General features: G+C 46.7%; 2 protein-coding genes across 2 annotated transcripts in view; one reads left to right on the top strand and one right to left on the bottom strand.

Annotated features, from left to right (window-relative positions):
- LOC135393930 (uncharacterized) overlaps positions 1-12,282 on the top strand; it is a 34,661-nt gene extending 22,379 nt beyond the window's left edge. The window contains exon 12 of the mRNA XM_064624287.1: positions 11,974-12,282. Within this exon, the coding sequence (XP_064480357.1) occupies positions 11,974-12,282 (309 nt within the window). The remainder of the gene's footprint in view (positions 1-11,973) is intronic.
- Positions 12,283-15,653: 3,371 nt separating this feature from the next.
- Positions 15,654-16,286, bottom strand: LOC135393943 (uncharacterized). The gene has a single exon (XM_064624312.1). The coding sequence runs from the start codon at positions 16,284-16,286 to the stop codon at positions 15,654-15,656; it is 633 nt and encodes a 210-aa protein (XP_064480382.1).
- Between the last annotated feature and the right edge of the window lie 1,583 nt (positions 16,287-17,869).

Here is a 17,869-nt window from a genome sequence, read left to right on the forward strand (position 1 = left end):
GTACACGGAATTGATCTTCGTGCAACGAAGCGTCTAAATGCCTGGAGGAAGTCGGCAGCACCCATGGATGAAGTCAGTTCCAAATGTACGGCGCGTGTAGTAGCACGGGTGAACAAGGCTATGTACGATTTCAGACTCGAACTTGGCTGATCCGTGCAGTAGTAGATGGGACCGGCAAAATCAATACCAGTAACGTAGAAAGGCGCAGTCTGGGAGGCACGATCAGATGGAAGAGGCGCCGTTCGTTGGTGGAAATCGGAGCTGCCAAATCGTCGACACGTGACACACGTATAGATGACTCTCTTCATTGTTTGACGTCCCCTTAGTACCCAGAACCGCTCTCGTAGTTGAGCTAGAGTTCCCTACACCCCAACATGGTGCTGTTGAATGTGGATATGTGTCACCAGGAGCCTAGTAAAATGGTGCCTGCCAGGTAGAATTATGGGATATATCGAAGACTTGTCCAGGTCGCTGAAGACCAGTCGGGTTTTCAGTCGAAGAAGACCGTCAGAACCGAGAAAATCTCGAAAGTCTTGAGAGAGTCGTGTCTTTCATGAAGCAGACCGAAAGCTTCTAGTTGCACGCCCTTATACCAATAGTGTTCCGCTATTTGTTGTTCGTCAAGTGATAGGGAGAGAGATCGTCGGTCTGGGGCGCTAGGCGAACTTTGGCAACGTCGAACAAAACGGAAAATCCACGCCGTTACGGTTATTACACGCATCTAGCTACTGTAGCCAAGGAGAGTTAGTAAAGGCTGAGAGGATACGTGAGTGTGCAGGACCGAGATCTTTTCAGGACATGAGCAAAGAGGCTCTAAACTCTGAGTTGATGAGCCGAGTGAGGAAGGCTCCGGAAGCCAGAGGGCAGGAGGTTCATGAAGCCATTGAGGTCCAGAGAGCCACGCATGGTTTCGCAGAAGCTGGGTGGCTGTAATTCCTCGCGATAGCAAACCAGCAGGGTTCTGATGCCCGGGACAATGCCTCCAAAGGTCTGGAGGTACATAACGCTGGATCTCTATGACGCGATTGCTGACAAATGGTGGGAGATTTGTTGGCGTTGTCCGAATCCACGATAGAGCAATCATGGAATCGGTCCAGGCGTGACATTGAGAGCGGGGGATGTTAAAAACTGCTGACGTAGCCTAGATTAGCCTTGAGGAGAGTAAGGCGGCGAGAAGTTCTAGTCTCGGAAGAGCCTGACGCTTTAAAGGTGCCACTCTAGATTTGGCAACGACGAACGAGGTGCGTGTTCTGTCCGGGTTACGGAGGTAGACGACTGCTCTGTAAGCCAAGGGGCTTGCATCGCAAAATGTATGAAGGTCAAAACTTTCGAAGTTCGTAGAGACATCAGGATCCAAAAGGCGGGATAGTTTTGAAGCTTCGGGAATTCTGAACACCACCCTTGCCATGCGGTTGAGTGTTCCGGTCCAAGATGTGTATCCCATGAGGCCTTTTCCTCCCATAGGCGGTGGAAAAGAATCTTGGCAGATATAGTGAATGGCACCAAGAATCCAAATGGGTCAAATATGCGAGATACGGCGCGCAAGACTTGTCGCTTTGTGCATGGGCTAGACTTCAGGAGCTCGGATACGGAAGACAGAGCACAGCATAGGTCATCGGTCGTGGTGCGCCAAGTAACTCCTAAGACGTTAACATAAAGTGTCGTAGCACGGCTTAAACCATGCTCTTTGAACTGTTTCTGAAGTGCAGGTTCGTTGGTGAGCCACTTGCGAACTGGTAGACCTGCCCTATCGAAAATTTGAATAGTTTCTTTGAACAACTGCAGAGCTTGAGGATAGTGGTCTGGGCCAGTAACAAGATCGTCGACATAGAAGTTATCTCTCAGCTTGCAGGTTGTCCAAGGGACTCCAAGGCAAGAGACTGTAGGTGATGTTGAACTGTGGCGGCCAGAAGGAAAGTGCTGTATGTGGCGCCGAACGGCACTCTTGTCATGCGCCATACTTCAAGGGGAGGGAGATCTCTGTCTACTGTAGGTGCCACCTTATACCAGAAGAAGCCAAGATAATCCCGGTCTTGATTGTCGAGGAAAATCTTGAGGAAAGCCTTCTTATGTCCGCAACGATGGCGACTCCTTTAGAGCGGAAGCTGAGGAGAAGCCGCAACATGTCCGGATTGAGGTTGGGTCCTGAGGCGAGGAGACCATTTAAGGATTGGGATCCTGGTCCCTTTGAGCTGATGTCAAAGACAATCCTCACTCTTGTAGTCTCCCGATCTTCGCGTATTACGGCATGGTGGGGCATGTAATATGCTTGAGAGACGAGGGACGAAGGGTTTACCCGTTCTGCATGGTTCAGGTTAAGATATTGTCGAATAGTTCTATCATATGTCTCGATGGCAATCCACGCATGTCCCGACATCATAAATGGTTTCTCGGAAATTGACCTTGGTCGAGTAACACGGCAGGGACTTTGGATCTTGAATGACGCAGGTGCGAACTTTATGAACGACGCGCTTGCTCGATCACGCTCGTCTACAACTGATATTCACCAGACGTGTCTAGTCGTCAATGAGGCTCCAGTGAGCCCTTGCGACTTCTACCAACGTATATTGTGCAATCAATGTCGTTCTGGGGAGTCAGTCGCCAATACACCATCTTTATTCACGAGGGTATCAAATCCTCATTTTGTTCCCTTCTGTTACCGTTTTCTCTGAGATTGCGGAGTAGGGATTCCCACGTTTCTGAACAACCCTTTTCTTCAAATCGAGCTCTGTGTGCCTTTTCCTGAAAACCAATATTTTCCGCTTGCGGTTCTCGCCCTTCCACACACCACAAAGAAAAACCTCTCCTTCAAAGGATATGGTAAGTGCATAATAAAAACGGGGAGTGCATGCATGAGTTCCACCGCATCGTGACTGGGGCTGTCCATCGGGGTGTCCCAAATCGTGAAATCCTACGATCCCGGTCAATTTTGCACGTCCGAATGTCACGGGAGCCCTTCCGAAAAATCACAGGATGTTGTGAAAGAAAACATGACAGGAGAATCAAACGCATGTGGGTCAACAGAGATATTGTTGAATGCGGCAATAGACAGCACAGGAAACACACGAAGTAGACGTCACGGCTGCTTACTCACAACTAACGGAATATTTTGTTCAGACCAGACGAGGAAAACAATGTCACCTTTAATGAACAGGTTTGGAAAAAAATACAGAAAGAAAGAATCAGCTGCACTGCTCCCGCCACTGTTTCTGCCACATACTTAACACATAAACACGCCACAATCAAACACCGTCACACGTGCTTGACAAGGTACCGTGCATATTGTTCCGCTTCCGGAGACTATATCGTAGGGAGATGTGCTATCTCCTGCAAAGACAGGACAATATGTCAAGATACCAATTACCCAAACTTCGTGCTCTTGCGTACGTCATCAGGCACAGACACACTCATTTATGTGGAAATGAGACTTATGTGGCATTAACCTATGACACATTGGGAACATAGGCACAAATATTTTTCATTACTGGAGGTGGCTGACGACCACTGCCCACACCTGCGTTCAGATATATGCTGACTTTCGTTTCTTTTAGCGCAGAAACTGAAGGGACCTTCGGGTTGGCAGCCAGTATTTGCGCAAAAGTCTGCTCCCGCCTTGGGGACAGCACCCTCAACACTCTATGCTTGCTCAGGTCGCGTTTCAATCACTGTGCAATGTGGTAAGCACGGAGACACGGTGTTGTAAACCGTTTTTCCAAGCAATATTTCCTGTTCCTGTTAAGTGTAGCGGGACTGACCTTCTTTTCAACTGCAACAGTGAAATGCAGATCACTATAAAAAAAGTGGCATTATCATAGCAAAAAATAAAAGCAACCGTTTCGCCGTCACTATTTTGCCAATACCGTTACACTGTGAATTTCCCAGTGCTTTCCTTAAGGAAGAGGCAGAATTGAAAAACGGCACATGAACTGCGCACAACACGCCCACATACTCACTTGAGGTAAATGGATAATGAATTATTAAAATTCAATAATTAGTTAATATGTAAATAATGTATTACAGCTAATTATGGGAGATAACTATATATAGAGAATACATGCAGTTATGCCCTCGAAGGAATGGTCGGGCACGCGTAAGTGGCGGGTGACCGGAATATTTGGTATCTCTGTCACTTGAGATTAATGATTATTGGATGGAATTCCCAAAGTTGTTGTCGTTTGGCCAATGTACTGAGCGTTACAAAGTGTACACTGTATTAAAGATGCGACGTTAGAGGATTTGCTATCGCGATCGCCGCTGAGCTTTATATGGAGATTACAACCCGTTCTCTGTACTGCAGCCGGATAGCGCATCCAAAGCGCGCATTGGTGAACAACTGCGCGCAAGAAATATGTAAACCGAAACCGATTGATTACTCGATAAAATCACTGAGTGTCGATGCGTTTTTTTTTTCGTTTTTTTCTTGCAATATTCTTCGCTGAAGGTCCCGTTGCGTAAAACAAACGTTCCGTAAGCGTGCGAAGTAAAAGTTCAAAGTCAAGATGTTTTCCTAATTAGTGAGCGTATGCAAATGTGCCACTCGGTACTCAGTCGATGGCCGGTGTTCCATGGATCTATACCAAAAAGAAATTTATTAGGGAGCGCCACCTGTTCACGAAATATTGAGCCGGGGGATTTTCGTGAAACACCATGTACATATACACAGGTTGTCCTATTTTCGATACAGATTTTTCATTAAGAAAACTATAAGGGCTATAGATATGCTGTTTCCACTTCTATCATCATACCTCACAGTGTTGGCGCACTAGCCTTAGTTGTTCATGCGCCAGTAAACCTCAATCAAATCCAACACAACTTCTATCATCGCTGGGCAGGCGGACGTTCTTGACCATATGTTGCTCAACCGCCAAATGCCTAATTACGTAAAAATAGTTAATTACATTTTTAATGATTAAAGCTACGAAGTTGTCCCAATGAGAACATCTGTTCCTTTCGGTGACCTCATATCGTAGCCGTGAAGGAACACCATTTTTTTTTTGTTCATTGCGCATCTTTGGAGACCCGTCATTAGTTATATATATATATAGGTCGAGGGAAGTACAAAAGTCAAAGGGCCACGAAGTTTTACAGTTGTGGAAGGGAAAAGACGCTGACAACAGATTTTAGGGAAGTTAGAAACACTACTTCATTTAATGGGCAGAAATTAAAAGTTGAATGAGAAACGGCGTCGACGTTTCGACAGTGGCACTGTCTTCGTCAGGACAAAAGATGCGCAGGGGGCTACAGATTGCTTAAATAGGGTTGTTGTGTGACGTCATCATCGGTACAAGGCACGCCACAGGCGGTTGTCGGTGAGTCAGGTATGGGAATATTCCAGAAGGTCAAGTCCGGGTTGTGAGGTCATTCTCCTTTGGTCCCTCTCCGTATTCGGGGAAAACATTCCTAGGCAGGGTGAGTGCTGCTTCGGACTTTGCTGAAAAAAAAAGAGCGAAAAAGAAACAAGCTCAACTAGGCGGCCAGTCTTACCGTTGACAGTGCTCCGAGATCTTCGTTAATGGTTGATTGGAATTTGTGAATGAGACAGGATTCGCATTGTTCTCTGCACCGATGTGAGCTAAAATTTGACTGGAGAATGAAAAGTGAGACATTATTTAGGGAATGACCTGGTTGTTTGAAATGACGAGAGACCGGGAGGTTTGGCTTTTTTGTAACGTCAGACCGGTGGTTGTTGAACCTGATCCGAAATGATGTTTTGGTCTGACCTACGTATTGTGCTTGTCACATGTCGCACTGAATGACATAAATGACGTTAGATGAATTACAGTCAAAGTCACCATTAATTTTGACGGAAAAATTAGAATTAGTGCTTTTAAGTACTTGGGCGCTTTGCATTAATTTGCATATTTGACACCTGCGACCATCGCACGGGCGGCAACCGGTTCCTGGATGTGCTGGCTGGCTAACCTTAGAGCTAACTAGATTATCGTGCAGGTTGCGTGGGCATCTGTACGTAACCCGCGGTGGCTGAGGGAAAATTTGTCCCATGCGCTCTGATTGGAGAAGGATGCTGTGGTGACGGTTTAGTATACTGTTAACGCTTGGAATATTGCTGCTAAATGTTAAAATGAGGTTTACGGAACTATTATCAATCATGCGTTTCTGGTTTCGGAACAGGGCTTTGCGATCTACTTTGCGGGCTCTGTTTAGAGCGTCGTCAACCAAATTAGGTGGGAATTGGCGATCGAGGAATGTTTGTTTAAGTTCAGCTAGATCGCTGCTCAGGTCGTCGTCACTGGAACAGATACGCCTGTACCGAAGTGCCTGGTTGTAAGGGATGGCAAGTTTAGTATTGTAGCGGACGCTGGGCAACGACAAGGATGGCCACGCGCATGGAGCACCCGCTTCAGTTACACAGGCGCGGCCATGGAGATAGGCCACCGTCCTCTACATTTGGTGACCCGAACTACGAACACCTCAGTTCGGTAAACAATTAGGTCTTTTACCATCCCAAATTTGGCAACCTTCCCGTTTTTGTAAAGTGTCCCGAGTTTGTAAAATGATGTGCACGATAGTTGTCGAAGACCTTCGTTAACATAATTGTTTTTGTCCATTACCACGATTGCGCCGCCTTTATCAGCTTTTTTGATAACTAAGTTGCTACGATTCTGAAGATCAGAAAGGCTGCGCTGTTCTGCTGGCGTTAGATTTGGTTTCGATTTCCGGTTGGATGATTCATTGTAGGCGTTAATGATATCCTTCTAAACCGCACGTATGTACATGTCCAGGTTTAAAAAGGAAGTTTCTGGTACTTTACTCTCTGAGAAAAATCTGCGAACATCCCACAATGTGTGCTAAATTTGCTTGTCGAGTATGTTTTAATGAGCAGATGGTGAGGTGCGGAAGCTGTCAGAGATTACATTATGCTTCCTCAAAACGACAATTTTTTTTTTATTTATTTACTGACGCGTCGCCTCTACAAGCGCCGAAGCGCGCCTGGGTTTTTTGGCGAGAGCCAGCATTTGATCTCGCGTTACGGGTGTTCTACTCTGCCTTTAGAGAAAAAAATCCTTTTTTTTCTAGTCCACGCATGTCCCGACATCATAAATCGTTTCTCGGAAATTGACATTGGTCGAGTAACACGGCAGGGACTTTGGAGCTTGAATGACGGAGGTGCGAACTTTATGAACGACGCGCTTGCTCGATCACGCTCGTCTACAACTGATATTCACCAGACGTGTCTAATCATCAATGAAGCTCCAGTGAGCCCTTGCGACTTCTACCAACGTATATTGTGCAATCAATGTCGTTCTGGGGAGTCAGTCGCCAATACACCATCTTTATTCACGAGGGTATCAAATCCTCATTTTGTTCCCGTCTGTTACCGTTTTCTCTGAGATTGCAGAGTAGGGATTCCCACGTTTCTGAACAACCCTTTTCTTCAAATCGAGCTCTGTGTGCCTTTTCCTGAAAACCAATAATTTCCGCTTGCGGTTCTCGCCCTTCCACATACCGCAAAGAAAAACCTCTCCTTCAAAGGATATGGTAAGTGCATAATAAAAACGGGGAGTGCATGCATGAGTTCCACTGCATCGTGACTGGGGCTGTCGATCAGGATGTCCCAAATCGTGAAATCCTACGATCTCGGCCAATTTTGCACGTCCGAATGTCCCGGGAGCCCTTCCGAAAAATCACGGGATGTTGTGAAAGAAAATATGACAGGAGAATCAAACGCATATGGGACAACAGAGATATTGTTGAATGCGGCAATAGACAGCACAGGGAACACACGAAGTAGACGTCACGGCTGCTTACTCACAACTAACAGAATATTTCATTCAGACCAGACGAGGAAAACAATGTCACCTTTAATGAACAGGTTTGAAAAAAAAAAAAAAAACAGAAAGAAAGAATCAGCTGCACTGCTCCCGCCACTGTTTCTGCCACATACTTAACACATAAACACGCCACAATCAAACACCGTCACACGTGCTTGACAAGGTACCGTGCATATTGTTCCGCTTCCGGAGTCTATATCGTATGCAGATGTGCTATCTCCTGCACAGACAGCACAATGTGTCAAGATACCAATTACCCAAACTTCGTGCTCTTGCGTACGTCATCAGGCACAGACACACTCATTTGTGTGGAAATGAGACTTATGTGGCATTAACCTATGACACATTGGGAACATAGGCACAAATATTTGCACTTCTTTTCCCTTTCCTCTTATTTTCTTTTTTTCATTTTTTTCAGTGTTCTGTTTATCATCTGGGCAGGGGCATATCCTCCTCTCATCGCATCTGTGCCACCGATTTCGTGCGCCGTCGAAATACGCGCGTCAGAAAAAGCGGATTTTCCATTTTTTTTTTTTCGCTGCTTACTTTTGTACCACGCAATGAATTTTTCGGTAGTAGGCTAAACGCGATCCCTGCTTCTCGAATCTGTTGAAAAAATGTTAGGTTGACTAGGCAATTTCCGGACTTTAATTCGGGAAATTAAATTTCCCATAGCGAAAAATTCATAAAAGTGATCTCACACGACGGCAAAAACTGTCTGAAGGTGAATGCCGTTGACCCCGTAATTTTCTGGCACGTAGATTTTTAAATATAATTTTTGACGCGTTACGTGAGACACCCTGTATTTCTTCAATTGATGTTACATGACACTGTCAACCTGACACAGCATCGAATCGACATTGTAAGGAATATTGGCAGCGTGCAACGTACATACCTCTACAATTTCTATAATATCTAGAGAATAAAGTCGGAACTAGCAATAATTTTTCTATGTCAACCGCCCCAGCAATAGGTCATCACCGAACACTCACTTTTCTATATTACAACTATTTTTTTAATATCTAAGAATGAAAATCAATGCTGGCACTAATTATTCTTTAATGAAAATCAATGCTGGCACTAATTATTCTTTATCAGAATAGCTGACCAGATACAGTCAATCTCCTGTATCATATTATTTCAGTCATCAAAGAATTGACACAGGTGAGACTGAAGCGGTCTATCAAACGAACAACCACCAACGCTAGTTACTATGTGAGGAATAAAAATCATAGCAAGGTATAATTATAATATGTGAAAAGCGCAACTTTTAGTTCAAATAAGCGATTCTCAATCAACATGTTGGCAATTAATTATTATGGTATGTTGCTAATATTATTCCAAACGATCGACTGAACAACACAGCACAGGATGAATAAAGCAGAATATACAACACATTATATATTTTTATCGAGGCTAATTATTCGATATTCAGCTACCAATTCGAATCTATCGACTGAAACTTCACGTGGGGTCGTACGATGTGTCGACAAGCACAACTGTACAAGTTGTGGAACTCTTGTTATCAAAGGACTGATAACTGTCGCGAACGGAGGTGGCTGGCGTGAAATGTGCCGAAGTTCTAGGCAAGGGCATACAGGGGGCGGGGCCAAAACGGTTAAAAACGAGGCTCATGGCCTAGCTTAGGGAGAGGCTCCTTTTTCCCCGGACCAGGCAGACGGCTGTTTGAGGAACTGGCAGGGAACTGTTAGTATCGCTCGTGTTCTTTCCTGCGTTCGCTAGTATGTAATAAATCGTTGCCTTTGTATTACGTGTTGTTCGTGTAGTACCTCCTTTCGCCGGTAAACGGACGGCGGGTCCTGGTTGTGGGTTTCGCCTGCCTAGAAGAGGCAGTAGGATTCCCACAAAGTAAAATGTTGTCCTATCGACACACAATTTGTATAGCATCTAAAGAATAATGTCAGGGACTCAAGATGGCACAGAAGTTATACGCATGCAATCTATGAAAAGAAACGACGACAACCACTATGTCAAGGACACAGCTTTTAGTTTCAATAAGACATTCTCAAGCAATACGATGACAATCATTTGTCATAATACGTTGTTCATGTTAATCTAATCAATCAACAGAGCAACACAGCACAGGATGGATTAAAGCAGTCCAAACAATACATGACGTTATTTCATCCAGGTTAACTATTTAGAATCAGTTACCAATTCGAATGTATGAAGTGAAACTTTAATTGGCATCGTATGACATGCAGGCAAGCACACCACACCACACCACACACCACACTTTCTATCACATATAGGGAATAAAATCAGAGCTAACTGTAATTATTCAGCGACAGAGGAACCAATCCCCAGCGATGTGTCCTGCAAACCAATCACTTATTTTTCTATACGCCAACCATTTTTACAATCTCAAAAATCAAAATACATGCTAGCAATAATGATTCTTTATTATAGAAACCGACCACCCACAACAAGTCCATCACAGTATATTAGGCAGTCATCAAGAAATCTACAGAGGAGTGAGACTCAAGCAACTACAGAGGAGTGAGACTCAAGCAATCTATCGAAACGAACCACCACCACCACCACCACCACTGTTTTGCTATCTCAAGAATGAAATCAAAGCTAGCGACAATTGTTTTACGTCAAGAACATAGCTTTTAGTTAAATTAAGAGGTTTTCAATCCGTACGATGACAAACAAATTGCATTTTTTTAATAGAGGACATCGAATATTCAAATATGTATCCTCTATGCTTTTGACGAGAGACACCGATAGATGGACCTGCAACCAATCTTAGCAATGATTATAAATAGTCAAAGATAGAAATCATACATTAACAGGAGAACAAGTGGATAGACTTAATGTCCACACGCAGACAAAGCATTCCAATCATTCTAGACAACACGTGTAAATAAAATCCCATTTCAAGCTATACAGATACTCACAAGAGAATTAATTATTTCATATTCATAATAATCGAATGTAGTTACATGTACCAACATGTAGGAACATGTGAACGATTCGCAAAGCCGGTATGTGTAAGGAATTCATTATTCTATGCTATTTTTATTAGAAATCGATTACGTGAACAGCACACCACAGGATGGATAAATCACACCAACCAATGCCTTATATTATATCATCCAAGATAATTATTCCATATCGATATTATTGGGAAGCTATCATTCGAATCTATCAGATGAAAGATGGTAATTCAGATCTAACGGAATGCTTACTTATAGATCGACAACATAGAGATCAGCAATCTACTAAAATAACAATAAAAATCAGATAATTGATAGAAGGATAGAAGATTGGAGAACCTGCTATTTTTTCTTGGGAATTGAAATATGCTCTTTTTTTTCTTTCTGTTACGACATCCATTGGAGACAATGCAAGCAGTGTCAAAGCGACAGACGTACTGCACGCTAGAACTTATTTCCCAGCTTTCTTCGAAATTACTTCTAAAAAAATAGACACTCGAGTTAGTAACACATCTTTAAATTAAAAACAGGTTATCTGAGGTGTATGCTATTATTAATATTCGAACCGACGAACTGAACAGCATTTCACAGGATAGAAGGAGCATACCAACCAACGGCTGATATTATTTCGTTCGAGTTAATTATTCCATACTACTCAGGACAAGGACAGCAAACGAAGGATTCGTCAGTTGCAAGATCACTTCAAGAAAAAAGTGTTCGACATCAAAATAATGAATTTATGGTTAAAAGAGAGCGCCAGACCGGATAACTCCATCTAATCAGAAAGCATACCTTGCTGGAAAGAACCTATCAAAGTTAGCTTAACACCAGTCAAGCGGACACATTTAGTGGAACAACCATTTCAAGTTGAGACGAATATTGTGCTGTTTGAACCTCTAGTGAATAATCGTCCAAATCAAGTCATCTGGGGAACTCCAAAGGAACTATATTCCGCGCTTCATACAGTCGATTCTTATTTTATTTTATTTTGTTTTAAGGTACATCCTTCATTTTACTAATCGGACGGACACGGAAAAACGAGTGAAACTGTTTGAGTATTCCACTCGCTTCGAGACGATACAACTTGCTGCAAAGCAATATACACGTGCTTGATATATGTCGCGAAGTCTATAGGCACGACAATAAACGAGACAAAGGCAACAGCCACTTTACTGTGTGAGTGCCGGATCTCAACTAACGAAGTATCGCACGAACAGTCAGCACGAGCAGGGCAGAGACAGGGCTCGTCGTTGTCAGCAGGTGCCGCTACAAGGGTCCCCCGCTTAGACAGGAGGTTGACAAAGGCAAGGCCGGAAGACGTGGCGGAAGTCGGGAAGGCCGCGGACGGCTGGGTCGTCACCGCAGATTCCCGGATGGGTACGAAGCGGGAAAGGTGTGAATTTGCGAGGAGTCTGGAGCCCAATGGACGCACCGCGGAGCTGTCAGGGCAGCTTGCGGGGGTAAAGGGCGAGGGGACAGGAGCCCAGGGGTCGGTGCTGGAGAAGTGTCCAGGAATGCCGGCTTGACGCGGTCTATGGATACGACCTCGAGACGAACCGGAAATATGAGGGTAAGGGCCTTGTCTTGCCTTGAGTGCACCAGGAAGGGGCCGTCGTAAGGAGGCTGGAGTGGACGGCGGATGGCGTCGTGGCGAAGGAAGACATGGGTGGCGGTGGAAAGGTCTGGGTGCACGAATATCGGACGAGAAGATGAATGGCGTGGGACTGGCGAGCGAAACTCAGCCACATGTTCTTCGAGGCGTGTGGCGAAGTGAAGAGGGTCGTGTGCGGTCTGGGCTAGAGTCGCTGCGTCGAAGAACTGCCCTGGGAGACGCAAGGCAGACCCGAAGACCAGGGTGGATGGTGCAACGCCACAGTCTGCCTTGGAGGTTGGTCGAATACCAAGGAGCGTTAAAGGCAAGCGCTCGACCCAATGGGTCGGGTCTTCAGCGGCACGTAAAGCGGTCTTGAGCGTGCCATGGAACCGTTCGACCAGTCCGTTGGCTCTTGGATGGTAGGCCGTGGTGAAGTGATGGCGAGCGCCAAGGAATCTGTAGACGTCGGCGAAGAGGCGGGACGTGAATTGGCGTCCGCGATCGGTCGTGATAACGGCGGGAGCTCCAAAACGCACCACCCAGGAGGACAGGAACGCGAGAGCGGTTGTCTCAGCCGTGATATCATTGATAGGTACCGCTTCAGGCCACCGGGTGTACCTGTCAATTCAGGTGAAGAGGTAGGCGTAGACGGCCGACGGATGAAGAGGACCCACCAGATCTAAGTGTACATGGCGAAAGCGGGCATCAGGGGTGGGAAAGGGCATCGACGGGGATGTCGTATGGCGCTGGATCTTGGAACGCTGACAGGCCAAACAATTCGGAGCCCACTGGCGGATGTCCCGAATCATGGACGGCCAGACGAAGCGGGTGCCAATGAGCCTCTGCGTCGACTTGATGCCGGGGTGATGCAGAGAGTGGTAGCGGTTGAAGATGTGGAGACGGAAGTCGTGGGGAACCAGAGGACGTGGGGTAGCCGTAGAGGTGTCGCATAACAAGAGGCTCGAGGTTCCAGGATAGGGAAGCTTGTGGATGTCGAGGAACGGGGATGACTGAACCATGGCAGGCATGTCGGGGTCGTTCGCTTGCGCTTCTGCAAGCTCAACATAGTCAATGTCTGGTGACAGATGGTGGGCCAGGCCAGCAATGTGAGCTCGAGAGAGAGCGTCCGCAACGACGTTAGCATGACCAGGAACGTGCCTGATGTCGGTCGTAAACTCGGCGATGTAGGTCAGGTGACGGATCTCTCGGGGCGAGTGAGAAGCAGATGCAGATGTGATTGCGTAGGTGAGAGGTTTGCGATCGGTATAAACAATGAACTGGCGTCCCTCGAGAAGGTGGCGAAAATGTTTGATAGCCAGGTCCACCGCCAACAGCTCGCGCCCGAAAGTGCTGTACCGTGCTTCGGCGGGCTTGAGGGGTTTTGAAAAGAAACCCAGCGGCTGTAACTGGTCGTGCGGGCCGAGCTGGTGCAGAGCAGCCCCAACGGCTTCTGAAGAGGCATCCACGAAGAGTGCGAGTGAAGTGTCTGGGATGGGATGAGCCAAGAATGAAGCGGAGGCGATATCCTCCTTTATCTTCCAGAAAGCTTGGTCAGCGGATGGCATCCACTCGATGGTTTTCGACGGACCGCCAAGGCCACCCAGCAAATGACAGAGCGGCTTGATGGCGTGTGCGCAGTGCGGTATGAAGCGGCGATAAAAATTCACCAAGCCCAGAAATTCACGAAGCTTCCGCCGTGTGGTAGGACGGGGAAAGCGGTCAATGGCGTCAACCTTCTGCCGCAGAGGGGTGATGCCGGAACTGTCAATGCGATGGCCGAGGAAGGCGAGGGAAGGAACACCGAGTTCGCATTTAGCCGGATTGATGCCATGCTGATGTAGACGCTGGAACAATTGGCGAAGGTGTTCGGCGTGGTCCTCAGGAGTGGAACTAGCCACCAGAATATCGTCGAGGTAGGCGAAACAATAAAGCAGACCGCCAAGGATCTCGTCAATGAATCTTTGGAAAGTTTGCGCGGCGTTGCGAAGACCGAAGGGCATTCGAACGTATTCGAAGAGCCCGAACGGGGTCGTGATTGCGGTCTTCGGAATGTCACTGGGCTCCATGGGGATCTGATGGTAAGCCTTTATAAGATCGATCTTGGAAAAGTGTGATGCACCGTGGAGATTTGCGGCGAAGTCGTGAAGATGTGGTAAAGGGTAACGGTCGGGTATGGTGACAGCGTTCAGCGCCAGGTAATCCCCACACGGTCACCAATCTCCCGGGTCCTTTTTGGGCACCATATGCAATGCCGAAGCCCATGGGCTGCTGGACGGACGAATGTACCCCAAGGCGAGGAGATGGTCGAACTCGCGACGGGCGATCGCAAGGCGATCAGGCGGAAGACGGCGAGGCTTTGCATGCACCGGGGGCCTCTGGTGAGGACGTGGTGCGTGGTGGTATGGAGAGGGGGTGCATCTGTAGGTGGCAAACGGGCGATGTCGGGGAAATCCTTAAGGATGTCACGGAACTGCACAGGTGCCGATGGGCGGGTGAAGAGAGGGCCAATGGGGTTACAGAAGGCACGAAGTCCGCGGACAGATAGGCGCATGCCGTTATCAATGAGGCGTCGTCCCTTCACATCGACCATGAAATCGAAGTGCTTGAGGAAGTCCGCACCGATGATGGCATCAGAGACGTCGGCTATGATGAAGATCCATTGAAAGTTCCGACGCAGGCTCAAGTTCAGGGTGAGGGATCGCTCACTGAAACATCTAATTGGTGAAGAATTTACAGCTTGCAATGAATGCTGAGAAGTGCGATGACGGTCCGAAGGATGGGGTGGAATGATACTGACTTCAGCGCCAGTGTCGATGAGAAAGCGAAGAGGATTGATGGTGTCGTTGACGTAAAAGAGGCGGCTGTTATCAGGCCCAGCGACTTCGGCCGCGTTCAGTTGCCGGGGCTGTGGTTTCCCGGCCACGTACATGGTGGTTGACAGTTACGGGCCCGGGGACCGAACTTGGCATGGCACCAACAGTAAGGTGAAGACTGAGCTGGAGATGGAGAGCGGTATCGTCCGGCCAGCGAGCGTGTCGGCGACGGTGATCCCGGTAGTGCGGTGAAGGCGATCGATGTTGTCACGCGGTTGTAAAGGCAACCAGAGTGGTCAATCCAGTTACAAGCTGTGTGAGCCGATCAACGCTGGATTGTAGGGTGTTGACAGTGACGGAAAGACTTGAGATAGAGCGCTGACCATCAGGATACTCGGCAAAAGGTGTGATGGCCGGAATGGGTGGCACCGTGTGAGCCGGGGGAGGTACGGGGTCCGGATTGCCGTATGCATGAACCGTTATGCATGCGTTACCCGCTCCGGGTAACGCTTGCAACGGAGTCTGAGCGTAAGTCGAGGATACGATCCGCCAGCAGCGCCATGTCGCCCATCGTCATCTCGCCGGCTGCGGTTAAGACCACTCGAATGTCGGATGGCAAGCGGTGGAGAAAGAGTTCTTGCAGGATAGTAGAGTCGAGAGGTGTGTCACCTGTGAGATGGCCCATGCGGCGGAGTAACTGAGACGGCTTCTGGTCGCCCAACTCCTCAGCGCTAAGGAGCTGTTGAAGACGTCGATGAGTAGAGAGAGTACGGGCAAGCAATTCCCGTTTCAGGGTATCATACGGCGCTTCTGCCGGCGGACGGAGAATGATATCACGAATTTCGGCAGTGGCATCCATGGGCAGAGCGCTGACGACATGTCCGAACCTGGCGGCATGGGAAGTGACGCGGCGGGCGTCGAACTGCCGCTCGATTTGGGCAAACCAGAGCACGGAGTCTTGGGTCCAGAACGGCGGAAAACGGAGACGAATAGAATCTTCGGGACCCCCGAGAGCTTCTGTGGTGCTGCGTTGAGCAATCTGCGCCGCAGCTGTGGCTGCCGCTGAGGTGTCGGTACCAGATCGGAGCAGTGGCATAGAGGCAGGAGGATCAGGCATCGGCATTCAGTGTTCGGGTCACCAGATTGTCGAGAAGCTACACGCACGACAATAAAGGAGACAAAGGCAACAACCACTTTACTGTGTGAGTGCCGGATCTCAACTAACGAATTATCGCACGAACAGTCAGCACGAGCAGGGCAGAGACAGGGCTCGTCGTTGTCAGCAGGTGCCGCTACATATACACTATATAGTACGTGCTTGATATACACTATCAAGCACGTACTTTATTCAGCTGTCAAATATATAAACCTATTTTCTCGATGCAGCTTTTGACACATCGAATTGTTCGCGATTAATAACACAGAATGTACGATCGGCAAGCAACAAGTTCACTCTCGAGTAGAGAGGGAACTAACAATTCCTCGCAGGCCAAAAATATATACAGCCTCGATCGAACAATTGGTCGAAATCATTCTGTATATGGTGTCCCACTGTCGAAGGGAAGCAGTTATATCGTTGTTGGAGTCACCCAGTAAAAATATATAATCGGAGAATCAGTAGTTTCATTTGCGCGAATTTGTTGGCGAATAGAAATATGTACACACTAGTCACATTGAAGAAGTTTCAGTTTGTTTCATTTTCTTATCTCTTTCTTGGTGTGCGTCTATCGTACGCTGTCGTTTCCGTGGCAAACAAGGTCATCCCTTTGAAAAGAAATGAAAAGCAGAAGAGACACCTGGTATCTTTCTTCCAGGGAGAAGAGACATTAAAAATTGGCTCTCGCTCCCTTTTTTGCAAACGTCACCCACTCGTGCCATGCCATCTAAATTAATTTAATTAATTTAGTTAAATTTATTTAGTTAAATAATTAATTAACTAAATCGTTATATGTCTTCTTTTTTTCTCGTCGTGATGTGTAGCGTAGTTATGCTTACAACATATCATGGTCAGACGACAATACTTGTCTATTTTGGGGGTGTTCACATTGAAGTTGTTTTCAAATCCCGCCAGATATGAACACAAAGTGTCAAATGAAACTGCCAGTGTCCCAATATGTATGAGGCTAATATATGGGTGATAGCGAGTATAATTGGGAAAAATGGCTAAACATGTCATGAGACCGCGATCTGTAAATTTATAGTCTACATTCTCCCATTGGCTTCGAAGAAGTCGTGAGAGAGTTGGCAAAAACAAGTGTGTTGTGTATCTATCGCTTTGACACAGCGTGCATTGTCTTCAATGGATTTCACGACAATGCTGATCTCTAACCTTGCTTATCTATAACGACATGTCCATCGAAGTTATGCTCTTTGAATTGATCGATGCGAATTGATAGCTTTCCTTAATATGAATAGGGAATAACTAACTTGATTGAAATAATATAAGGCGTTGGTTGGTATGCTCCATCCATCCTGTGATGTGCTTGTTCAGTTCATTGGTTCGAATATTAATAATAGCATACACCTCAGATAATCTGTCTCTTTTTTTTTTAAAGATGTGTTACCCACTCGTGTCGTGCCTTTATTGTTTTATAAATAATTTCGAAGAAAGAGTGAGAGAGTTTGAAAAGAAGTCCTAGCGCGTACTGCACCTGCCGCCTTGACTCTGCTTGCATTGTCTCCAATGGATGTCGCAACAGAAAAAAA

This window comes from Ornithodoros turicata, chromosome 1 (assembly GCF_037126465.1).
Source record: "Ornithodoros turicata isolate Travis chromosome 1, ASM3712646v1, whole genome shotgun sequence".
NCBI classification, from domain to species: domain Eukaryota; kingdom Metazoa; phylum Arthropoda; class Arachnida; order Ixodida; family Argasidae; genus Ornithodoros; species Ornithodoros turicata.